Source organism: Hylobates moloch, unplaced genomic scaffold, assembly GCF_009828535.3.
Source record: "Hylobates moloch isolate HMO894 unplaced genomic scaffold, HMol_V3 SCAFFOLD_68, whole genome shotgun sequence".
Lineage (NCBI taxonomy): Eukaryota > Metazoa > Chordata > Mammalia > Primates > Hylobatidae > Hylobates > Hylobates moloch.
The window spans coordinates 17,248-40,954 of record NW_026652343.1 but is presented as its reverse complement, the minus strand read 5'-3'; the positions used below and the strand labels follow the sequence as shown (position 1 = coordinate 40,954).

Here is a 23,707-nt window from a genome sequence, read left to right as displayed (position 1 = left end):
CAAAATGAATTAAAGACTTAAATGGAAGAACTAAAACTAGGGAACTACTAAGAGAAAACATAGAGGAAAAGCTCCATGACATAAATCTAGGCAACAATTTCTGTACAGGACCTCAAAAGCACAGGCAACAAAAGCAAGAAAAAAAAAAAGACAAATGGGATTACATCAAACTAAAAAGCTTCTGCATGGAAAAAAAAATCAATAGAGTGAAAAGGCAACCTACAGAATGGGAAAATACATTTGCAAACTATACATCTGATATGGGGTTTATATCCAAAATATATAAGAAACTCAAACAACTCAACAGCAAAAAAACAAATATTCTGAAGATTAAAAAATAACCTAATGACTTATTTAGGCCAAGGACCTAAATAGACATTTCTCAAAAGAAGACACAGAAATGGCCAAAAGGTATATGAAAAATGCTAAACCTCACTAATCATTAGGGAGAGGCAAACCAAATTTACAATGTGATATCATCTAACTGTAGTTAGAATGATTATTATTAAAAAGTCAAAAGATAGGAAGTGTTGGTGAGGATATAGAGAAAAGAGAATCCTTATATACTGCTAGAGGGAATACAAATTAGTAGAGCCATTAGGGAAAACAATGTGGTTCCTCAAAAAATTAAAAATAGAACTACCATATGATCCAACAATCCCCCTACTAGATATATATCTGAAGAAAATAAAATCAGTATGTCGGAGATATCTGCATTCCCACGTTTACTGCAGCATTATTCACAATAGTCAAGATATGAAATCAATGTAAGTGCCCATCAAAGGATGAATGGATAAAGAAAATGTGATAGATACGCACACCCATACATACACACACACCCACACACACACACACACACACACACTGGAATACTATTCAGCCATAACAAAGAATGAAATCCTGCCATTTGCAACAACATGGACAAACTTAGAAGGACATTGTGTTCAGTGGAATAAACTGGAAACAGAAAAACAAATACATAATCACACTCATGGAATTTTAAAAGTTGAGCTCATAGAAGTAGAGAACAGATAGCGATTACAAGAAGCAGGGGAGGAGAGGGAGGAAAGGGGACAGAGAGAAGTTAAAAAGCAGGTATAATGTTACAGTTATTGATAGGGTTTGGCTGTGTCCCCACCCAAAATCTCATCTTGAATTGTAATCCCCATAATCCCTATGTGTCAAAGGAGAGACCAGGTGGAAGTAACTGAATCATGGGGTCAGTTCCCCCAAGCTGTTCTCATGATAGTGAGTGAGTTCTCATGAGATCCGATGGTTTTATAAGTGTGTGGTAGTTCCTCCTGTGTTCATTCTCCTTGCCGCCTTGTGAAGAAGGTGGCTTGCTTCCCCTTCACCTTCTACCATGACTGTAAGTTTCCTGAGGCCTCCCCAGCCATGCTGAACCGTGAGTCAATTAAAGCTCTTTCCTTTATAAACTACCCAGTCTCAGGCAGTTCTTTATCACAGTATGAAAACGAACTAATACAATAATATAGGAGAAAAAAATTATGGTTTTCTAATGCACAGTAGAGTGATTATAGTTTATAATAATGTATTATATATTTCAAAAAGTTTGAAGAGAGGAATTTGAATGTCCTCACCAAAAAGAACTGATAAATGTTTGAGGTTATAGAAATGCTAATTACTCGATTTTATCAGTATATAATGTATCTATGTATTGAAATATCACACTGTACTCTAAAAATATGTAAAATCATTACATGTCAATTAAAAATAAAATAAGTTTATACAATAAATTCTAGTCCATATTGTATTATCTAAAATTTCAGGAAAGAAATGCTCCAATGGCCCAAATACAAAATTAAAATGGCTTAATTTCCAAAAATTGTTTTAGTGCTAGTTAACTAATTTTGTTTAAAATCTGTTGGCTGATAAGAAATCCAGAACATTAATTAAATTCAAGAGCTAGTCCAAAGAATATTTTCTAAATGAAAACTATTTTATAGACCACAGACTTCCAGAAGAAAATATACCAAAACATGAACAGTAGCTATTTCTAAACAGCCCGGAATTTTAGTTATTTTTTATACTTTTCTGTATATTCTGTGAAATCTATTACTTTTATAATTAAATATGTTACTTGGAAGCATAAACTTTTATGTTTTCCATTAGTATTTTATGTAGCTTACCTTTTTTTCCCAGTTATTATTTAGAGATTCCATACTTTGTTCACACATCTTTTTTAGCTCTGCAGTCTGGTCTTCTTTAGTCTTGCTGATAACTTCATAGTCACGTAACAGTGTCCAAGCTGTCAAAAATTTTGAAAACATAGTTAAACCAATTCTAGGTACATAGAGTTTGATGATATAAAATTTAGTGCACCAGTTAGTAGGTAACTCAATTTTTCACCAAGTCTTCTCAATGCTTTCTTCTAAAATATCTTTTATTCCTTGCTGTTTTTCTCTATTTGTACCACCACAGACAGCCTTGGTTAAATTCATCATTACTGGCTCCCTAGACAATTTTAACAGTGTATTGGCCTCAAGCATCATTCCCCTCCAAGGAGTCCTCTGTTGCTTTGAGGAAACCTTTCACCATTATTCTAAGTGAAGTAACTCAGGAATGGAAAACCAAATACCATATGTTTTCGCTTATAAGTGGAAGCTGAGCTTTGGGTATGCAAAGGAATACAGAATGGTATATAATAGGCTTTGGAGATTCAGAAGCATTGGGTGGAAAAGGGGGTGTGGGCTAAAAACTACATATTGGATACAACGTACACTACTTGGGTGATGGGTATACTAAAGTCTCAGACTTCACCACTGTACAATGAATCCATGTAACCAAAACCACTTGTATCCTAAAAGCTACTGAAATTTTAAAAATTTAAATTAAAAAAGAGGCCTTTCACTGGTACAAATCTGGTAGTTACACCCAGGCTCACAAACATTCTACAGCTCTCCTCATCTAAAAGATAAATATAGGTCAAAGCTTCTGACATGGACAACAGTTCCTCTTCCATATGGCAGTGCCCACTTCCATATGGCAAGTGCGCCATATCTCTTCCCACTTGCATGTTTTCAACCAGTATTATAAACACACCGACCTATCTGCAGATAGGTGAGTTCATATTCTACCTTATATCACTACCTAAATATGATCGTCTATCTACCTAGAATGCCCTTCCCTCCCTTATTGAAAAACTCCTACTCATCCTTAGACTCTCAACTCAAAAATCACACCTTCTTTATGAACCAGTCATAAATAATCACTAAATCATGATTCACACAACCAGATTTCTCCCCTTGCAGGGACAGAAAGAAATTCCTCTTTATTCCCATGAAACCTCGAGTATTTCTCAATTAAATCACTTACTAGCATTATAGTGATTTACTTGCCTGTTTCCTCTTTAATGAGACTATGTTCACAGAGGAGAAAGAGATTTCAACTTTTTATCCACAGGGCATAACAGTGCCACACAGGCAAGTGCTCAAAAAGATGCGTACTGAATGAATAAAGGAACCCCTCATTTCAATATATTGTTGCTGCTAGATACTTTTAAATCATTTTTGAAGTTTATGTTACTAAAATGAAATAGGTTTTAAATTATATAAAATATTTGCCTTATAAATCATTTATGTTTCTATCTTCTTTACTAAAATTATTTAAACAGTCACTGATTTAAGTGAAAATGTGTTTAATATATTCATGTCTTCTGGATAGTAAAATAAATTCAGCTCTATTTTAATTGAATATAATATTATCATAGCTTACTAAATATGTTTTTATTCATTTACTTCGAGACAGCAACATTTTTGTAAACATTTCCCTAAAAATTGTTTTCACTCTTATACCTCAACTATGCAACAAATAAGAAGAGGAGATGAATCCAAGTTAACCTAATGTGAGTCTTTACCATCTACAATGTATTTCACTTTACACTTCCAAAATTAAACTAAAATCTGATTGCAATTCCAAATGCTTTTAGAAACATTATTTTTAAAACCTCGTCATTTTTAAATCTTAGGCATGTTTGAATTGCCTATTTTGAATCAGGGTAAAGAAGAAAACCTGGAAATAAATTTAAAATATTCTTCTAGACACTGATAATATTTGGAGAAAAAACCTAAACGAATTTATAATTGCTTTTACCAACATTTAAGGATGGAAATGAATCTAAAAATACTTATTTAATTGGTTAATTTATCTATGTAATTGCTGCCCTAACTTGTCAAAGCCATTATCATTCACTCAGATACACTCAGGTTTGGTGATTTGGGGAAGAGCCATTAAGTTCCATACAGAAAATCCTAAATGAAAACCTTCCCTTCTCCTTTTCTCTTATTCATTGCCTAGATCTTCTCATTCACTAAATCATGATTCACTCTTCAAAATTTCTTCTTCGGTTCCATTCTAACTACTGCCAGTGCCATCATTCAGAAATCCTTCTCACCTTAACATGCAAAATTACAGCAGCACAGAAGCAGAACATCTCTGAGTTGGCAGGGACTCTATATATTATTTATTCTGATCTCACCATTTTATAATGAGAAACCAAGGCCCAGAGACGACTTGATATCATATGTCGGACACTGGTAACAGAGCTGGGATTAGAGCCTATGTTTTCTAGCAAGTAGAATGCTCTCTCCCTCACTCCATTCTGCCTCTGTCTAACAGACTTGGAATTGGCCTACTCTATTCAACACACCCTCCATTACCAGGCTACTCCTCCCAAAACATGAGGTCCTAAAACTCACATCTCAAAATCCTTCCCTGGCTCTTTACATTCAGCATCTACAGGACAAAGTTCAAGCTTCTAAATCTAAAATTCAAGGTCATACTTAATGTAGCCCCAAGTCAACTATCTTAATATTTTAAAATCTCTCTTTTTTTTTTTTTTTGAGACGGAGTCTCACTCTGTCGCCCAGGCTGGAGTGCAGTGGCGCGATCTTGGCTCACTGCAAGCTCCACTTCCCGGGTTCACGCCATTCTCCTGCCTCAGCCTCCTGAGTAGCTGGGACTACAGGTGCCCACCACCATGCCTGACTAATTTTTTGTATTTTTAGTAGAGACAAGGTTTCACTGTGTTAGCCAGGATGGTCTCGATCTCCTGACCTCGTGATCCGCCCACCTCGGCCTCCCAAAGTGCTGGGATTACAGGCGTGAACCACCACGCCCGGCCTAAAATCTATCTCTTAATGCATGGGGTATCCACTCTAGCTAAGTAGTTGAGAAGTACCCTTCCTAAAACTTACCTATTTCAGCATTCCCATCCTAGTACCTGCAGCTCTTCTCTCCAACTAACCAAGACTTTAAAACTTCACAAAATTTTACAAAAGTTCCTTTCCCGAAACAATATTTTCAATACTCTCTCTCATGACCACCTATTGATTGTAGATGTTTCAACCCATAATCATAGTCAATTAGGGTCAGAGTTAGCTCAAGCGGTTACCTCCTCATGCCGGACTTTCCATCTGTCCATAGTCAACTTAATACTTGATTACATGCTTTCTTTTCCTTCTTAATAAAAGTGCAAATAGGAAATACTTTTTAATTTTTTTCTGTCAATCACAATACCAGCATATACTATCAGACATAAAAGTAGATACTTAATGTAATGAATTTTACTAGATAAAGAAGAATAATTTCCTTTGACTTCCTCATGAAAGCCAGTAAGTCCTAATTCTATGACTGCCCTCAATACTCTATGGCAGCTGTATCCCAATGAGGCTAGAGTTAAGAAGAGGGAGTGAAAGCAACATACTCTTCCAACTCCGTATCTAAACCAACCACTACTACTACCCCATCACTGTCACTGCACAAACACACACACAGACACACACACACACAAACACAGTTTTTGCCCCTTCATATGGAAGCCTATATAAACTTATCCATTGATGAAAGCCCACATAAATATTCCTATCTCATACTATAAAAGGTCAGAAATCAAATTTTATTCTCCACATCACTAAAATAAAACGGAATGTTATTAAAAGATGTATGTAACAACACAACATCACCTTTCTTTTCAAGCTTTCTAATAGTCTCTTCAGTTTCATGTTGTTTACTCCTGTATAAAGTTTTCAGTTCTTCTATTTCATTATTCTTTCTTTCTAAAATCTGCAAATAAATTTACAACGTTTCAGTATATTGTATTACTTTACATATAGGACACTTTTTTTGAACCCTGATATATTTAATTCTAAAACATAAACAGAAAAAGTGATTGTAGCAAATATGACTACACTGTGAAATTATATACACACACACACACATAAAGTAGTACCTCTTATCCATGGCTTTACTGTCTGCTGTTTCAGTTAGATGCGTGTGTTTTTGTGCATGTCCATGTTAATAATTCTAGCCTAGTCAGAAGTTCACATTTTACTCTTGCAGCAGCTAGGAGGTAGAATCTATATGATCTGCCACACTTGGAAGCTTCCAAGTTGCCTGAAATTGTGAGATTTTCCTCCTTTTGACTAGTGAATATTGCTGCAAATTGGCATTGTAGTGATTTAAGTGACTTTTTAAATTGATTCTCAAATGTCAGTGTTTTGTAAATTAGGTAGAAGTGTTTTGTCCTGAAAGGGAGTTAGGGATTCTTTTTCTCAGATAGCATAAAAATAGGTGAAACTGTATGTGTCTAATGTTTCTCTTCACATATTTTTCTTATACTTATGATATCTACTGTTGTTTATCTGCTAGCAAATTCCAGCAGATAATAAGTGAATGGTGAATCAGCAGGTATACATTAATAGAAACTCGTAAAGAACCAATCATATAACTTTTCAATGAGCGTAATATTTTTGTAAGTCTATCTCAGCTAATCTCATAAATGGTTTTCCCCCAAACTGTAAAAATTATATTATAGTGCATTAAGAAAATTATTAAATATACAAGAATAATTGATTATCTGAAAGAAATATGTTATTTGTTTGACATTTCCATATAATAATTTTTAAGGACAGTATAAATAATAATTTAGGTGATTCCCTAAAATGTAATTCAGAAATTAAGCTGTCATAAAGTGGCAGAGAGAAGCCCTCAGAAACTTGCCAGGTTGGGAGAGTATAATTCATCACATTGCACTGGGATAGAACATTCTTCAACTGGGCATGTTCCTGGATCCACCCAGAAGCACCCTTCTATCCTCCTAGTGCACAGTAAAAGAATTCCCAGATACATGAGGAGATGACATGTAATCGGCCTCCTTTATATCTAGCTCTGCTACTGTGAATCAGAAAAATCAGCTCAAAATATGTCAAAAATTGCATTAAAATCTATTGTTAATTTATATTGTGTCAGAAGTTTTAAATGTAATCATTTAATAAAATTTGTAATTTTATACTTCAAAATACATCTATACTCACAAAAACTACAGAAATAACCAAAATGTAAAAAAGATAGCAAGTAAGAGAAAATGCTAATCAAGGAGAAAAAGGAATATCTACTTTTCTTATGGTTGGGGTATATTTCTCATACACCCAAAAGTCAGCTTAACAAGAACAACAAAAAAGAACGGGGCACAGTAGCACATGCCTATACTCAGCTACTCAGGAGGCTTACAAATCACTTGAGCCCAAGAATTCAAGGCTGAAGTGAGCCATGATCATGCCTGTGAATAGCCACTGTCTTCCTCCAGCTTGGGAAACACAGCAAGAGCCCATCTCCAGATAATAATAGCCATAAAGAAGCAAAAAAGAAAAAGAATGTATACTAATAGGTAAAACACTCTAAATTTTACACCTCGCCAATTCCTGATGCTTAGAAAATGCCAGACAAGCAATAAACTGATGAATATACTTTTCAAATCTAGCATAAAGTTAAGAATTTTATTTATATTTTACATGGCACTTCAAACTAGTTGCACTGTCTTCTGCAAATAAATTTCAGGATTTATTTTAAAGAGAAATTTCTGGAAAGAATTATTAAATATTTTACTTTGAATAAATCTTTGTAACAGACATACCAAGAAACCTATTTCAAATTCCATCACCATAATTTTTCCAAATAAACTTTCATATTCATTTATCTTATACATCAATAGACTCTATTTCAATTGTACATGTTATATTGAAATTATATTATTGACTCTCTAACATACGTATAGGGAGAACTATTATCTAAACAATTTAAACTAAAGTAAAACTCTAGTAAGAGCAAAAAAAATTTGCCTGTAATATCTGAATGGGTGAGAGGAAATTGGAAAAAGAGAGTTCAGTTTTTTTTCTCTAATATCCAATCAGTGGTTTCCTCCTTATTGCTTTGAAGGATGAGCCAAATACGTACTTTACTAAATATTTATATATGTATATTAAGCTTTTAAGAAAGCTTGGATACATAATCCTGATGCTGTAATTACTGCAACTACCTGCCTCTGTCTCTAGTACTCAGTTTTGGGAAGCAGAATCATAGGCTTAGTTTTGAAACAGTAAATGCAAAGTTTCCGTTTGGATCAACCTCCATGTATTTCAAAAAAACACATACATACATTATTATCACCAAATGTTTTAATCATTACTAAAATATAGTCACAACTCAAATCCCATGTAGGATAACCATAATTAATGATTTTTGCTGTGCCAGCTAAGAAAAAAAAGTAAGTTTTATTTGAAAATACAGGCTGAATGATTAGAAAGCATCAATCCCAATGAGCTACTTGAAAAACAAGCCTTTATTGTCAGTGCTAGCATTAAAATGCATACAAGTCCAAGAGTTCCTTTTTAAATTAAAAACGAAATTTAATTACCAGAAAACCAAAAGAATATTAGAATAAAACAAATTCTAGTATTTGCCATTGATGTCTTATTTCAACTTTCATGAAAGGTAATGACAGAATGCAGATAAAAGACTATAAGAAGGTCAGCCTAAATGTAACAGTTAAAGAAGAACTAAAAGGTAATGTAAATACAAGGTTTTAAATAAACACGTTTAGCTAATAAAGTTAAAAAATCAACTTTTGCTGGGATATTAGTTTAGCATATTCCACTTATAACAGAATGTCATAAAGTAAATAAATAAGTGGATGGATGGATGGATGGATGGATGGATGGATGGATGGATGGATGGATGGATAACTGGATGGATCATCATAAGACCTAGAATATTTTTAGTATTCAATATAATTAAAACAAGAGATATATATCCTACCTTCTGAACATCAGCATCATGTTTCTGTTGCAGTTTAAGCTTTTCTTCATGAAATTTAGCTTCCATGATTTTTGTTTTCATGTCCAACTTCAAGAAAAATATTTCAAAGGTATTATTAATTTACTTTCCCTTTGGCAAAAAATACACAATTAAACTAAAATAATTCCCTATAAAAAAGACAGTTATCATTTTCCACCTTTACCTTGTAGTCACAGATTCTAGCAATCACATTACATATACCAATATGTTTATTTCAGTCCTCTAATTAATTTCAAACTAATTAAAAGTCTTTCAAATAAATTTCACCGGGTAGGCAAAACTGACAATACTAAGTACAGATTCACTACTCTCCCCATTCTCTCCCGCACAAAAGAAAAAGGCATTTTAAAGTGATATTTTGCTTTTACATTTAAATCCACACAGTATTTTACTCTTCATTATTTTTCATTTCAGTAAGTCTCTTCCAACCTTTTATTTTTTTTCTTTGATCTACTTGCTCATTTTAAAATACTCTAATTAACCTACATATGTAAATACGACTTGAGAATGAATATCCATAAAAATGGCAAATTACTGATAAGTGCGTATCTTTCGACAGTTTTCCAGTTCTCTCTCCCAGAATCATAGACCCCTGCTCCCTCAAGGGAGTGACTTTATCTCCTTCCAAGCATTCCTTAACTTCTATCCTCTCCAAACCAACACCACATGCAACGGTGCTCTGAGCAAAGCCAAAAATGTAACCAATCTTGTTAATATAAGAAGTGTATCCCAGAATTAAAAGAGCAGTAGTGACAGGTTTCAAGAAGAGCAACATAAAATTGATTATCTCAAATGTGAAAGTATTTGTCCACATGATTCCTCACAATTTAAGAGAGTAAGTATTATACATTGGAGTATGGCAGAACTCTTTTCCAACTCTAATTCCACCATATATGCATTGTTGTGACTTTAAGCAAGTGACCCTTTGACACTCTAGTTCCTCTCCTGCTAATTAAGGAAAAGTATTCTTACCTCAGTGGATTGTGAAAATTATATTCAATAAAATAATTTAACTGACCATACCCAGGACAATGTGTGGCACAAAGTAAGTATGCAAAAATATCAACCAACCACATTTAGGAAAAAAATTTTAATATTATTAATGTACCTTCAAAATATTTTCTTGAAAATTTTTGAAATACACTTTATATTTTCAATTACTGTTTCAAATACAAAATAATATAAATTTAGCAAGATAAACATATCATATTAACATATCAAACTGAGATTTTATATTTCACAAACAAAAGTTAACACAATACAAATTCATGACTTAAATGTTATCAATGGTGGAGAAAGAGACAGTTAACCATTTACTATGCAAAAAAAAAAAAAAATTCAATTCCCTTGCCTCTAAATCACACAATATTTCTTCATCGTTTTTGCAGAAAGGAGGCTAGACAATCTAATTCCATGTAAAGATCCTTCATAGAAGCATTTTTGGGGTCTATTAAAAGGGAACTAAAGCCAAAAAACAGTATGACAAAGCTGGCCAGGTCTAAGAGACATGATTCATTGCCAGATCTTTCCATAACACCTTCTAGAGAACTTATCATACCCTCAGCTTCTGACGGTAAGCCCTAAATACCATCGAGTGTGCTACCATAACCCCAACACAACACCTCTCACCGGCCCCACCTTATTATGTATTGACCAAGTTAGGAATAAATACCTGAGATATGCTTAAGCAATCCATTAGCTAGCAAACAATCATTCAGATTCTCTCTCAAGAATCTGAACACACCAAGTTAGCTATTTTGGGGAGCAAATCCAAGTTCTAAAGTGCAGCAACCAAGAGAAAGCAGGAGAATCCAGTATATAGAAAAAAGTAGAGCAAATACACAAATAAAGATTAGAAATCACATAGCATCTGAAATACAAGGGAAGCAAACTCAGGCTCCAACGATCTCAATGACACTAGGGTTAGCTGAACTCAAAAGGATTTTTGTGTGTCTTTTTATTTTACATAGCTTGATGGATCCCTGTTCTTACAACCAAAGATATTTATCTAAATTCTATTCTTCTGGTTATAACTTTTTGCCTTGGCATAATATTAAACTTACAGAAAAGTTGCAATAATAGCACAAGGAACTCCCATATACCCTTTACCCAGATTTACCAATTTTTTATATTTTGCCCTATATGCTTTGTCATTTTATGTCTATATCTACCTCTACATATATATAAATACACACATATTACTTCCTCAAATATTTGTAAATTAGAAGCATCATGTCTCTTTATCCCTAAAAACTTCAATATATATTTCCTTAAAACAAGAACACTGTCTTTGATAACCAAAGTGGTGTTATAAAATTGAGGAAATGTAATATTAACACAATGATATTATCTACTGCACAGTTTATACTCAAGTTTACAAATTATCACAGTAATGTCATTTATAGCTATTATTTTTCATAATCCAGGATCCAACCCAGAATCACGCATTGCTTTTAGTTGTCACATCAACTATTTATTTCTCCTTTAATCTGGAACAGCCTTTCTTTGTGTTTAGTGACCTTGACATTTTTTAAGAGTACAGACCGTTATTAAATGTGTCTCCATTAGGATTTGTCTGATGTTTCCTCATGACTAGGTTTATGAGATTTTGGCAAGAATGACACTAAAGTGATACTGTGTCCTTTTTCATTGCATCATATTAGAAGGAGGCTAGTTTGTCCCAATATCTCCAATGTACAGCTCAGCAACTTGGTTAATACAGTGAGCACCAAGTTTCTCTAAGGGTAATATTACAAAGAAAGTCTCTCCACTGCCATCCTTTTAAAAAGTTAAGAGTATCTCATCTCTGGAAACTCTTACCTTGATGCTACAGAATAGCTCTATATTTCCACCCTGTACTCTAGAGTAGGAATCCTGGATGTATTATGTACAACTAGGGCATGATTCCTGATGAAACACCAGGATTAGAATAGAGAAACAATCTTGCTACTATGGTATATAAAGACAGTATAAGGATACAGATTTAGATATAGATGTAGATGTAAATATAGATATGTACCTATGTGTTCATCTATATAGACTGAAATTGAAAAACATTTCTAATTAGTTTGACCTCCAAGGAAGCCTAACTTCAAAAAACATTTTTCTTTTTCTGACATCAGAATATACATTATCAATTTCAAATTTAAGATGGAAAAATTAGGCTTGCAGATCTACTTCAGGCTATAATGAAGTAGAGTACCACACTAACCTTCCACTGTTAACCATACAATGGGATAAAATATATGAGATAACCATTCTCAAGTACTGGACAACAGGCAAGCAGTACTGTGATCCTCATGAATTGAAGACCACGATACTCCCAACTTTCCGCCTGGGTACAACAACTGGAGTCCATGTAGAGCACCACAGGCCTACTGAGCTGAGAAGGCAGAGGTCAGAGTTCTGGGCAGTTAAAGAATCTTAAATGCGGGGCACTAAAGAGGTATAAGCTTCCCAAAAGATTTCCCTGTCACTCCTCAACCACAGGCTGATGGCTGGGATGTGGGCACCCTGGGTGGATAACAAAATATTACTGCTACAAAGTAGAAAATGTAACAGCTGCTACAGGTTAAAGTGCTGGGAGGCACCAAAGACCTGCCCAGCCAGGTGGAGACAGCTTCCTAACAACTTGCAAATACCTGGGAATTCAGCTGAAACAACATAAAGGCCACACCTTAGGACTACTCTAAACCTACCTACAAGGACTGAAAGCAAGCCTCAGAAAGATAGATTGTAACACAGGTCCCATGGTGTTGGATAATATCTTTGGCTTTCTATGTATTTGCCTTAACAGAATGTAAAAACCAAGTCTACACAACTTAAAGGTGATTAACTAGTAATTGAACAGCCTATAAGAACAACAACAAAAAAAATATTCTATGGAGAAAAATAACAGAATCCAGAGTCCCTATAAGGTATCAACCACAAGGTCCTTTATCTAGAAAGTAATAAAGATGCACCAAAAAAATAAAAAAGAAAAGAAAATTTTATCCTTAGGCAAAATCAATATAAATAAATAAAAGAAGTTAATAAGGCCCAAGATGACTCTACTTCAGCACACCACAGTTTAAAGAAGTTCATAAAAATACCTTCAAAGAACTAAAGGAAAACATATTCAAAAATTAAAGAAAAATATTATTTTAATGAAAGAACAGATAGGGGATCTCAGCAGATAAATGGAAATTATAAAAAGGAAACAAATGAAAATTCCAGAATTGAAAAGTGCAATAATTCAAAGGAACAAAAATTCACTAGATGAGCTTAACGGATTAGAGAGAGCAGATAAAGGAGTGTGTAAATTTGATAACAGAACAACAGAAATTATCTGAGAGAAAAAACGATTGAAGAATTGATTTTTAAAATAATAGAATCACCCTAATTTAAACAGAAAAATAAAACCTCTGCCTCCCAGGTTCAAGCAATTTTCCTGCCTCAGCCTCCCGAGTAGCTGGGACTACAGGCGCTCATTGCCACGCCCGGCTAATTTTTTTGTATTTTTAGTAGTGACGGAGTTTCACCATGTTGCCCAGGCTGGTTTCGAACTCCTGAGCTCAGGCAATCTGCCCACCTTGGCCTCCCAAAGTGCTAGGATTACAGGCATGAGCCACCGCACCTGACCTCATTAGTCAGTTTTTAATGGTATAAAATAAAAATTTGGGAGTTTGAAATACTTATATTGAAGGGTCCAGTAAGTCTGGAGATAATTAATTGATACCAATTTTTTACAGATTATAGAGTTCATCTGTGTCATTGTATTAGTCCGTTCTCATGCTGCTAATAAAGACATATCCAAGACTGGGTAATTTATAACGAAAAAGTAGTTTAATGGACTCACAGTTCTGTATGGCTGGGAGGCCTCACAATCATGGTGGAAGGCAAAAAGGGAGCAAAAGCACATCTTACATGACGACAGGCAAGAGAGCAAGTGCAGGGAAACTGCCCTTTATAAAAGCATCAGATCTCATGAGACTTATTCACTATCATGAGAACATCATGAGGAAAATCCTTCCCCATGATTCAATTACCTCTCACTGGGTCCCTCCCACAACACATGGGAATGATGGTAGCTACAATTCAAGATGATATTTGGGTGAGGACACAGCCAAACCATATCAGTCATGAAGGATTTATTAAAGTATTTAATTTTGTTGAAGTTTTAGCGAGTCTTAAAATATTTAACTAGCCTTTAGAAATGGAGCTGTTTAATAAAATACAACTTCCATTTTAAATTCGTAATTGTTCAGAAGATACCTTTGATGTTAACATGAGTAACATATGTAAAATTACTAATTGAATTAAGGCAATTATTTAATCTAATTTACTAATATTATTTAATATTACTATTAATATCTACTTTTATTGGAGTTAAAGAATTATAGTGGTTTGTTTTGGTGGCTACAGATACACATATAAAAATTTTTTTTTTTTTTTTGAGACAGAGTCTCGCTCTGTCACCCAGGCTGGAGTACAATGGTGCGGTCTCAGCTTACTGCAACCTCTGTCTCCTGGATTCAAGTGATTCTGGTTCCTCAGCCTCTGAAGTAGCTGGGATTACAGGCACATGCCATCATGTCTGGCTAATTTTTGTATTTTTAGTAGAGACAGGGTTTTGCCATGTTGACCAGGCTGGTCTCGAACTCCTGACCTAAGGTGATCCACTGCCTCTGCCTCCCAAAGTGCTAGGATTACAGGCATGAGCCACCGCACCTGACCCACATATTAAATATTTTAAGATGTTCTTAAAAATTTTCAATTTATTTTGGGCATATTTCTCATATGTTATGGGAAAACATATGTTCAGTGACAGTGATCCTTTATTTTAACTTTAGCCCATCACTCACAAACATACTTGGACTTGCTTGCCTTTGTAATTGCTAACACATTTTCTCTGATATCCACATCACAGAATTGTGTGACAGTGAGCATCATCAAGCAATGGGTCTGTCTTTCTTTCTTTCTTTAGTAATCTGAAAAAAGGCTTCTTGACATTATGACATTTGGAAAAATGCTCTCACTGAAAATGAAAGAAGAGACAACACAACAAGAAGAGGTCAATTTTCAGAGAACAGATGGTAGAAATTGCTCCTTTGGTAAAAGGTGAAAGATTTATACAATCTGAAGAGAAACCGGAGTAAAAAATTACTCTTTTTGTGAAATAGAAAATTTCCCTCACGCTTATAATCCCAGCACTTTGGGAGGCCGAGGCGGGCGGATCACGAGGTCAGGAGATCGAGACCACGGTGAAACCCCGTCTCTACTAAAAATACAAAAAAAATTAGCCGGGCGTGGTGGCGGGCGCCTGTAGTCCCAGCTACTCAGAGAGGCTGAGGCAGGAGAATGGCGTGAACCCGGGAGGCGAAGCTTGCAGTGAGCCGAGATCGCGCCACTGCACTCCAGCCTGGGTGACAGAGTGAGACTCCATCTCAAAAAAAAAAAAAAAAAGAAAAAAAAATTTCCTTTGACCTTTCTTTTCACCCATATTGAATGTTTCCATCTATTGCCTAAAAAGAGATGTTGCTTCTTTATTACATGTAATGCCAAGTAGGCCTTTATTTTTTTTTTTGCTTTTTTTTTTTTCCCCGAGATGGAGTCTTGCTCTGTCACCAAGGCTGGAATGCAGTGGCGCAATCTCGGCTCACCACAACCTCCATCTGCTGGGTTCAAGTGATTCTCTTGCCTCAGCCTCCCATGTAGCTGGGACTACAGATGCGGGCCACCATGCCCGGCTAATTTTTGTATTTTTAGTAGAGACAGGGTTTCACCATGTTGGCCAGGCTGGTCTTGAACTCCTGACCTTGTGATCCGCCTGCTTCGGCCTCCCAGAGTGCTGTGATTACAGGCGTGAGCCACTGCGCTTGGAATTAGGCCTTTTTTTTTTTTTTTTTTTGTCTGTGAGTCTGCTAGTCAAATATATAATTTAAATAACTCCAGGATAAAGAAAGCCACAGTTATTGACATAATGAGAGAACAAGTATAGATTTCTTATGAAACATAGCATTCAGATATGCATAATGTCATATAATTTGATAAATAATTGTACAAAGGAATGCCATTGTAAATGCCACCCAGGCAAGAATTAGATAATTGCCAATATCCTAAGAGGCCTGCTGTCTGACCACTTGTAATCATATTCTCTTCCATCTTTCCTAGAAGTAACCACGTCTGATTTTTCTGACGATAATTTTCATCTATTTGTTTTAATATTGATTTTAGCATTAATACCTGCATCTTTGAAAATTGAAATATTTTTATTTTACCAGATTTTGAACTTTATATGAAGAAAACTAAACTTTTTATTTATTTTTTTTCTTTAATTTTTTTTCTTTTATTATACTTTAAGTTCTGGGATACATGTGCAGAACGTGCAGGTTTGTTACATAGGTATACACTTGCCATGGTGATTTGCTGCACCCATAGACCTGTCATCTACATGAGGTATTTCTCCTAATGCTATCCCTCCCCTAGCCCCCTACCCCCTCACAGTCGCCAGTGTGTGATGTTCCTCTCCCTGTGTCCATGTGTTCTCATTGTTCAACTCCCACTTATGAGTAAGAACAGGCAGTGTTTGGTTTTCTGTTCTTGTGTTACTTTGCTGAGAATGATGGTTTCTAGCTTCATCCATGTCCCTGCAAAGGACACGAACTTATCATTTTTTATGGCTGCATAGTATTCCATGGTGTATGTGTGCCACATTTCTTTATTCAGTCTATCATTGATGGGCATTTGGGTTGGTTCTAAGTCTTTGCCATTGTGAACAGTGCTGCAATAAACATATGTGTTCACGTGTCTCTATAGTAGAATGAAATCCTTTGGGTATATACCCAGTAATGGGAATGCTGGGTCAAATGGTATTTCTGGTTTTAGATCCTTGAGGAATCTCCACACTGTCTTCCATAATGGTTGAACTAATTTACATTCCCACCAACAGTGTAAAAGCATTCCTGTTTCTCCACATCCTCCCAGCATCTGTTGTTTCCTGACTTTTTAATGATTGCCCTTCTAACTGGTGTGAGGTGTTATCTCTTTGTGGATTTGATTTGCATTTCTCTAATGACCAGTGATGATGAGCTTTTCTTTGTATGTTTGTTGGCCGTATAAACGTCTTCTTTTGAGAAGTGTCTGTTTATATCCTTCGCCCACTTTTTGATGGGGTTGGTTTTTTTTCTTGTAAATTTGTAAAATTGTTCCTTGTAGATTCTGGATATTAGCCCTTTGTCAGATGGATAGATTGCAAAGATTTTCTGCCATTCTGTAGGTTGCCTGTTCACTCAGACGACTGTTTCTTTTGCTGGGCAGAAGCTCTTTAGTTTAATTAGATCCCATTTGTCAATTTTGGCTTTTGTTTCCATTGCTTTTGGTGTTTTAGTCATGAAGTCTTTGCCCATGTCTATGTCCTGAATGGTATCGCCTGGGTTTTCTTCTAGGGTTTTTATGGTTTTAGGTCTTATGTTTAAGTCTTTACTCCATCTTGAGTTAATTTTTGTATGAGGTATAAGGAAGGGGTCCAGTTTCATTTTTCTACATATGGCTAGCCAGTTTTCCCAACACCATTTATTAAATAGGGAATCCCTTCCCCATTGTTTGTTTTTTTCGGGTTTGTCAAAGATCAGATGGTTGTAGATGTGTGGCGTTATTTCTGAGGCCTCTGTTCTGTTCCATTGGTCTATATACCTGTTTTGGTACCAGGAACATGCTGTTCTGGTTATGTAGCCTTGTAGTATAGTTTGAAGTCAGGTAGCACGATGCCACCAGCTTTGTTCTTTTTGCTTAGGATTGTCTTGGCTATACGGGCTCTTTTTTGGTTCCATATGAAATTTAAAGTAGTTTTTTCTAATTCTGTGAAAAAAGTCAATGGTGGCTTGATGGGGATAGCATTGAATCTATAAATTACTTTGGGCAGTATGGCCATTTTCATGATATTCATTCTTCCTATCCATGAGCATGGAATGTTTTTCATTTGTTTGTGTCCAAAGAGAACTAAACTTTTGATATTCTTTTATGTCTTGCTTCTTTTGCTCAATAGTATGTCAGAGGCATTCATCCATGTTGTGCCATATAATTGTAATAGGTTTGTTTGCACTGTTTTCTATTTAATGAATGTCATATTTCTTGCCTTTTTTTGATACTTTATTCTAATTTTTTGCCTTTAAAAATAATAATTCTATGAATAACCTTATATGTGTATCCTGATATACATATGCAAGAGTAGAAACGGGGTTTTACCATGTTGATCAGGCTGGTCTCTAACTACTGACCTCAGGTGATCCACCCACTTCAGCCTCCCAAAGTGTTGGGATTATAGGCATGAGCCACTGTGCCCTGCACAGCATTCCTTTTTCTTAGCAAGTTTGCCAGTATGTTAAGTATTATTATTATTTTTGTCCTTTTAGTAATAGCCATTCTTACTGGTGTGAAATTGCATCTCATTGTGATTTTGATTTGCATTTCTCTGATGATTAGTGATGTTTCATATGTTTGTTGGCCCCTCATATGTCTCAACAGAAATCCTACAAGCTAGAAGGGATTGGGGCCCTATCTTCAGTCTTCTCAAACAAAACAATTATCAGCCAAGAATTTTGTATCCAGTGTAACTAAGCATCATATATGAAAGACAGGTACAGTCTTTTTCAGACAAACAAATGCTGAGAGAATTTGCCACTACCAAGCCACCACTACAAGAACTGCTAAAAGGAGCTCTAAATCTTGAAACAAATCCTAGAAACATATCAAAACAGAATCTCTTTAACGCATAAATCACACAGGACCTGTAAAACAAAAATACAAGTTAAAAAACAAAAACAAAAAACAAAAAAAACCCCAAAGTATGCAGGCAACAAAGAGCATGATGAATGCAACAGTACCTCACATTTCAATACTAACATTGCATGTAAATGGCCTAAATGCTCCACTTAAAAGATGTAGAACTGCCCGAGCGCAGTGGCTCACACGTGTAATCCCAGCACTTTGGGAGGCTGAGGCAGGTGGATCATGAGGTCAGGAGTTAAAGACCATCATGGACAATCTGATGAAACCCCGTCTTTACTAAAAAACACAAAAATTAGCCGGGCATGGTGGCACATGTCTATAGTCCCAGCTACTCGGGAGGCTGAGGCAGAAGAATCGCTTGAACCGGGGATGCAGAGTTGCAGTGAGCTGAGATCGTGTCACTGCACTTCAGCATGGGAACAGAGTGAGACTCCGTCTCAAAAAAAAAAAAAAAGAAAGAAAAGAAAAAAAAAGATACAAAACCACAGAATAGGGCAGAATAGAGGACCCAGAAATAAACCCAAATACTTACAGCCCACTGATCTTCAACAAAGCAAACAAAAAAATAAAGTGGGGAAAGGGCCACCCTTTTCAACAAATGGTGCTGTGATAATTGGCTAGCCACATGTAGGAGAATGAAACTGGAGCCTCATCTCTCACCTTATATGAAAACCAATGAAGATGGATTAAGGACTTAATGTAAGACCTGAAACTATAAAAATTCTAGAAGATAGCATTGGAAAACCCCTTCTAGACATTGGCTTAGGCAAGGATTTCATGACCAAGAACCCCAAAAACAAAGATAAATAGTTGGGACTTAATTAAACTAAAGAGCTTTTGCACAGTAAAAGGAACAGTCAGCAGGGTAAACAGACAACCTACAGAGTGGGAGAAAATCTTCATAATCTATACATTTGACAATGGACTAATAACCAGAATCTACAACTTGATGACAGTGTGCCTAGGTGATGATCTTTTTGCGATTAATTTCCCAAGTGTTCTTTGTGCTTCTTGTATTTGGACGTCCAGGTCTCTAGAAAGGCCAGGGAAGTTTTCCTCGATTATTCCCCCAAATATGTTTTCCACACTTTTAGATTTCTCTTCTTCCTCAGGAATACGGATTATTCTTAGGTTTGGTTGTTTAACATAATCCCAGGCTTCTTGGAGCCTTTGTTCATATTTTCTTATTCTTTTTTCTTTGTCTTTGTTGGATTAGGTTAATTAGAATAACTTGTCTTCAAGCTCTGAATTTCTTTCTTCTTTTTATTTAATTCTATTCTATTGCTGAGACTTTGCAGAGCATTTTGCATTTCTCTAAGTGTGTCCAATGTTTCCTGAAGTTTTGATTGTTTTTTCTTTATGCTATCTATTTCCTTAAATATTTCTCCCTTCACTTCTTGTATCATTTTTTGGATTTCCTTGCATTGGGCTTCACCTTTCTCTGAAGCCTCCCTGATTGGCTTAATAAGTAACCTCCTGAATTCTTTTTCAGGTAAATCAGGGATTTCTTCTTGGTTTGGATCCATTGCTGGTGAGCTAGTGTGATTTTTTGAGGGGTGTTAAAGAGCCTTGTTTTGTCATATTATCAGAGTTGATTTTCCGATTCCTTCACATTTGGGTAGGCTCTGAGAAAAGTCTAGGACTGAAGGCTGTTGTTCAGATTCTTTTGTCCCACGGGGTATTCCCTTGATGTAGTATTCTCCCCCTTTTCCTACGGATGTGGCTTCCTGTGAGCCGAGCTGCAGTGATGGTTATCTCTCTTCTGGGTCTAGCCACCCAGTGAGTCTACTTGGCTCCAGGCTGGTACTGGGGGTTGTCTGCACAGAGTCCTGTGATGTGAACTATGAGTTGCTCAGCCATGGATACCAGCACCTGTTCTGGTAGAGGTGGCATGAGGGTGAAATGGACTCTGTGAGGGTTCTTAGCTTTAGTGGTTTACAGTTCTATTTTTGTGCTGGTTGGCCTCCTGCCAGAGGGTGGCACTTTCCAGAGAGCATCAGCTGTGGTACTATGGAGAGGAACCAGTGGTGGACATGGCCCTAGAACTCCCGAGAGTATGTGCCCTTTGTCTTCAGCTACCAGGGTGAATAGGGAAGGGCCAGCAGGTGGGGGCAGGGCTAGTCATGTCCGAGCTCAGACTCTCCTTAGGCAGCTCTTACTGTAGCTGCTGTGGGGGATAGGGGTGAGGTTCCCAGGTCAATGGAGTTGTGTACCTAGGAGGATTATGGCTGCCTCTGCTGAGTCATGCAGGTTGTCAGGGAAGTGAGGGAAGGCTGGCAGTCACAGCTCTCCCCCGGCTCCCACACAGTCTTCAGGGCTGGTCTCACCCCCACCATGTCCCCCTAGCAGCCCCGAGTCTATTTCCAGGCAGTGGGTGAGCAGGGCTTGAGAACTTGCCCCAGGCTACCTAGTTCCCAGCTGCAAAAGAAGAGGGCTTTGGTTCTTACCCCGCCCGTGGAGTCTGCACACTGGGTCCGCACCCTTCTCTGAGTTCTGGCCCAGAGCCTTCTCGCCCAGTTCAAATTGTTATAAAGTTCAGCTGGAGACTTCCTTCTCTCTGTGGTATTTCCCCCCTATGCCTCTAGCTGCCCTCGTGAAAGGTCCCTGTGGTACCAGTAAGGAATGACCTGCTTGGGGACCCAGCGAGCTCCCAGGGCCTTTCCTACTACTTCTTCTACCCCTGTATTTCGCTCAGCCCTCTAAATTGACCCAGCTTCGGGTAAGGTCGGAAGCGTCTCCTGGAAACGAGACCTTGAGTTTTCCCAGAGGGAAATGTGTTTGGGAGTGGAGGGTCTCCCTTTCCCACTTCTGCAGTTTGGGAACTCACAGTATTTGGGTGTCTCCCGGGTCATGCAGGAGCAGTCATCTTCCTTCAGAGGATCTGGGGCTCCCCTCGGGATTCCTGGTTCATTCTTGCAGTCTTTCTGGAGCTAAAATTCACGATGCAAGCCTCTGCACGCTGCTCTGTCTGTCCGAGTTGGAGCTGCAATCTAGTCCTCATGCCTCCCATCCACCATAATATTCCCATTCAAGATCCCATTGCTAATTTTTTAACAGTCTCTTTTAATTAGAGTGTTTAGTCCATTTAATGTAGTTACTGATCAATATGGTTAGGTTTAATCTACCTTGTTGGTGTCCGTTTCCACTGGTACCCCCTTTTTTATTTTTCACTACTCTGTTGCTCCTTTCTTGCCTTAGTTTTAGTTATTTTTTTGTTATTCTATTTTAATTTTTCTATTGACTTCTTGGCTATACTTTCCCTTTGTATGTTTTCTTTATTGGTTGCTTTTGGGCTAAAATTATGCATCCTTACCATATCAAAGTCAGTTTTTAGTGTCAATATTGTGCCGCTTACACTGGACTTTTCCCATTTTCTAATTTCCACCTCATAAATCTAATAACTTTAAAACAGTATAATCTAATTTAACCCTACAATTACTTGTGCTATTGTCATAGTTCTAAATACCTTATGAAACCTAACTTTCAAGGTTGTTGTATTATCTTTAAATAGTTGTGTTTTGGGGAATTGTGAGAAGATAAAAATGGCTTTTATGTATCTCTGCTTACATACTATTTCTAGTACTTTCCTTCATTTCAGAGTTTCTAAGTTTTCATCTTTAAGAATACCTTTTACTATTTGTTTTAGTGCAGTTCTACTGGTGATAAGTTAAGTCATCTGAATTTTTCTTTTAGCACTTCTAAGATGTTATTCCTTTGTCCTCTGGTTTCCATTGTTTCTGTTGGGGAGCCTGTTGTTTCTCTGAATGTAATGCCTGTTTTCCTCTGGCTGCTTTTAAGATTTTTCTTTTTTTTTTTCTTTTTCTTTTTTTTTTTAGACAGAGCCTCACCCTGTCACCAGGCTTGAATGCAGTGGCATGATCTTGGCTCATTGCAACCTCCGCCTCCTGGATTCAAGCAATTCTCCTGCCTCAGCCTCCTGAGTAGCTGGGACTACAGGCACGTGCCACCACGCCCAGCTAATTTTTTATTTTTAGTAGAGACGGGGTTTCACCATGTTGGCCAGGATGGCCTCGAACTCCTGACCTTGTGATCTGCCCACCTTGGCCTCCCAAAGTGCTGGGATTACAGGCGTGAGCCACCGTGCCCAGCCAAGATTTTTCTTTTTGTTTTTGTTTTTCAGCAGTTTGTGATGTTTCTAGGTGTTGTTTTCTTGCATTTATCCTGCATAGAGTTCATTCAGCATCTTGTTCTCTCAGTCAGTATTTTTATGTTTTATCAAACTTGGGAAATTTTTGGCCATTATTTCTTTAAATAATCTTTCCCTATTCTTATTTGCTTCTATAGGAACCCCAATTACATGTATATTAGACTCTTGGATTTTGTTTCACAGTTTCCAAAAGTGTTATTTATTTTTAAAATAAATAACACACATGTCATGTTTCTGTGTGTGTGTGTATATATATATATATATATATATATATATATATATATATATATAGTAGGCACAGTGGCAAATGCCTGTAATGCCAGCTACTGGGGAGGCTCAAGCATGAGAACTGCTTGAACCCATGAGACGTAGGCTGCAGTGAGCTGAGATTGCACCACTGTACTCCAGCCTAAGCGACAGAGCATGACTGTCTCCTAAATAAATAAACTGTATCCAAATTGGAAAGGAACGAGTGAAATGGTCTCTATTTACAGACGACATGATCTTGTATGTAAAAAAAAATTTTTTTAAAGACTCCACCAAAATGCTGGAACTAATAAATGAATTCACTAAAGTTGCAGAATACAAAATCAACATACAAAAATCAGTAGCCATTTT

General features: G+C 36.6%; 1 protein-coding gene across 1 annotated transcript in view; it reads right to left on the bottom strand.

Moving 5' to 3' along the window:
• The window catches only part of LOC116463813 (centrosomal protein of 112 kDa), a gene marked incomplete at its 5' end in the record, with an annotated part of 357,755 nt that overhangs the window by 320,894 nt on the left and 13,154 nt on the right, over nucleotides 1-23,707 (bottom strand). The window contains 3 exons of the mRNA XM_032147080.3: nucleotides 2,151-2,269; nucleotides 5,985-6,084; nucleotides 9,115-9,201. Of these exons, the coding sequence (XP_032002971.2) occupies nucleotides 2,151-2,269; nucleotides 5,985-6,084; nucleotides 9,115-9,201 (306 nt within the window). The remainder of the gene's footprint in view (nucleotides 1-2,150; nucleotides 2,270-5,984; nucleotides 6,085-9,114; nucleotides 9,202-23,707) is intronic.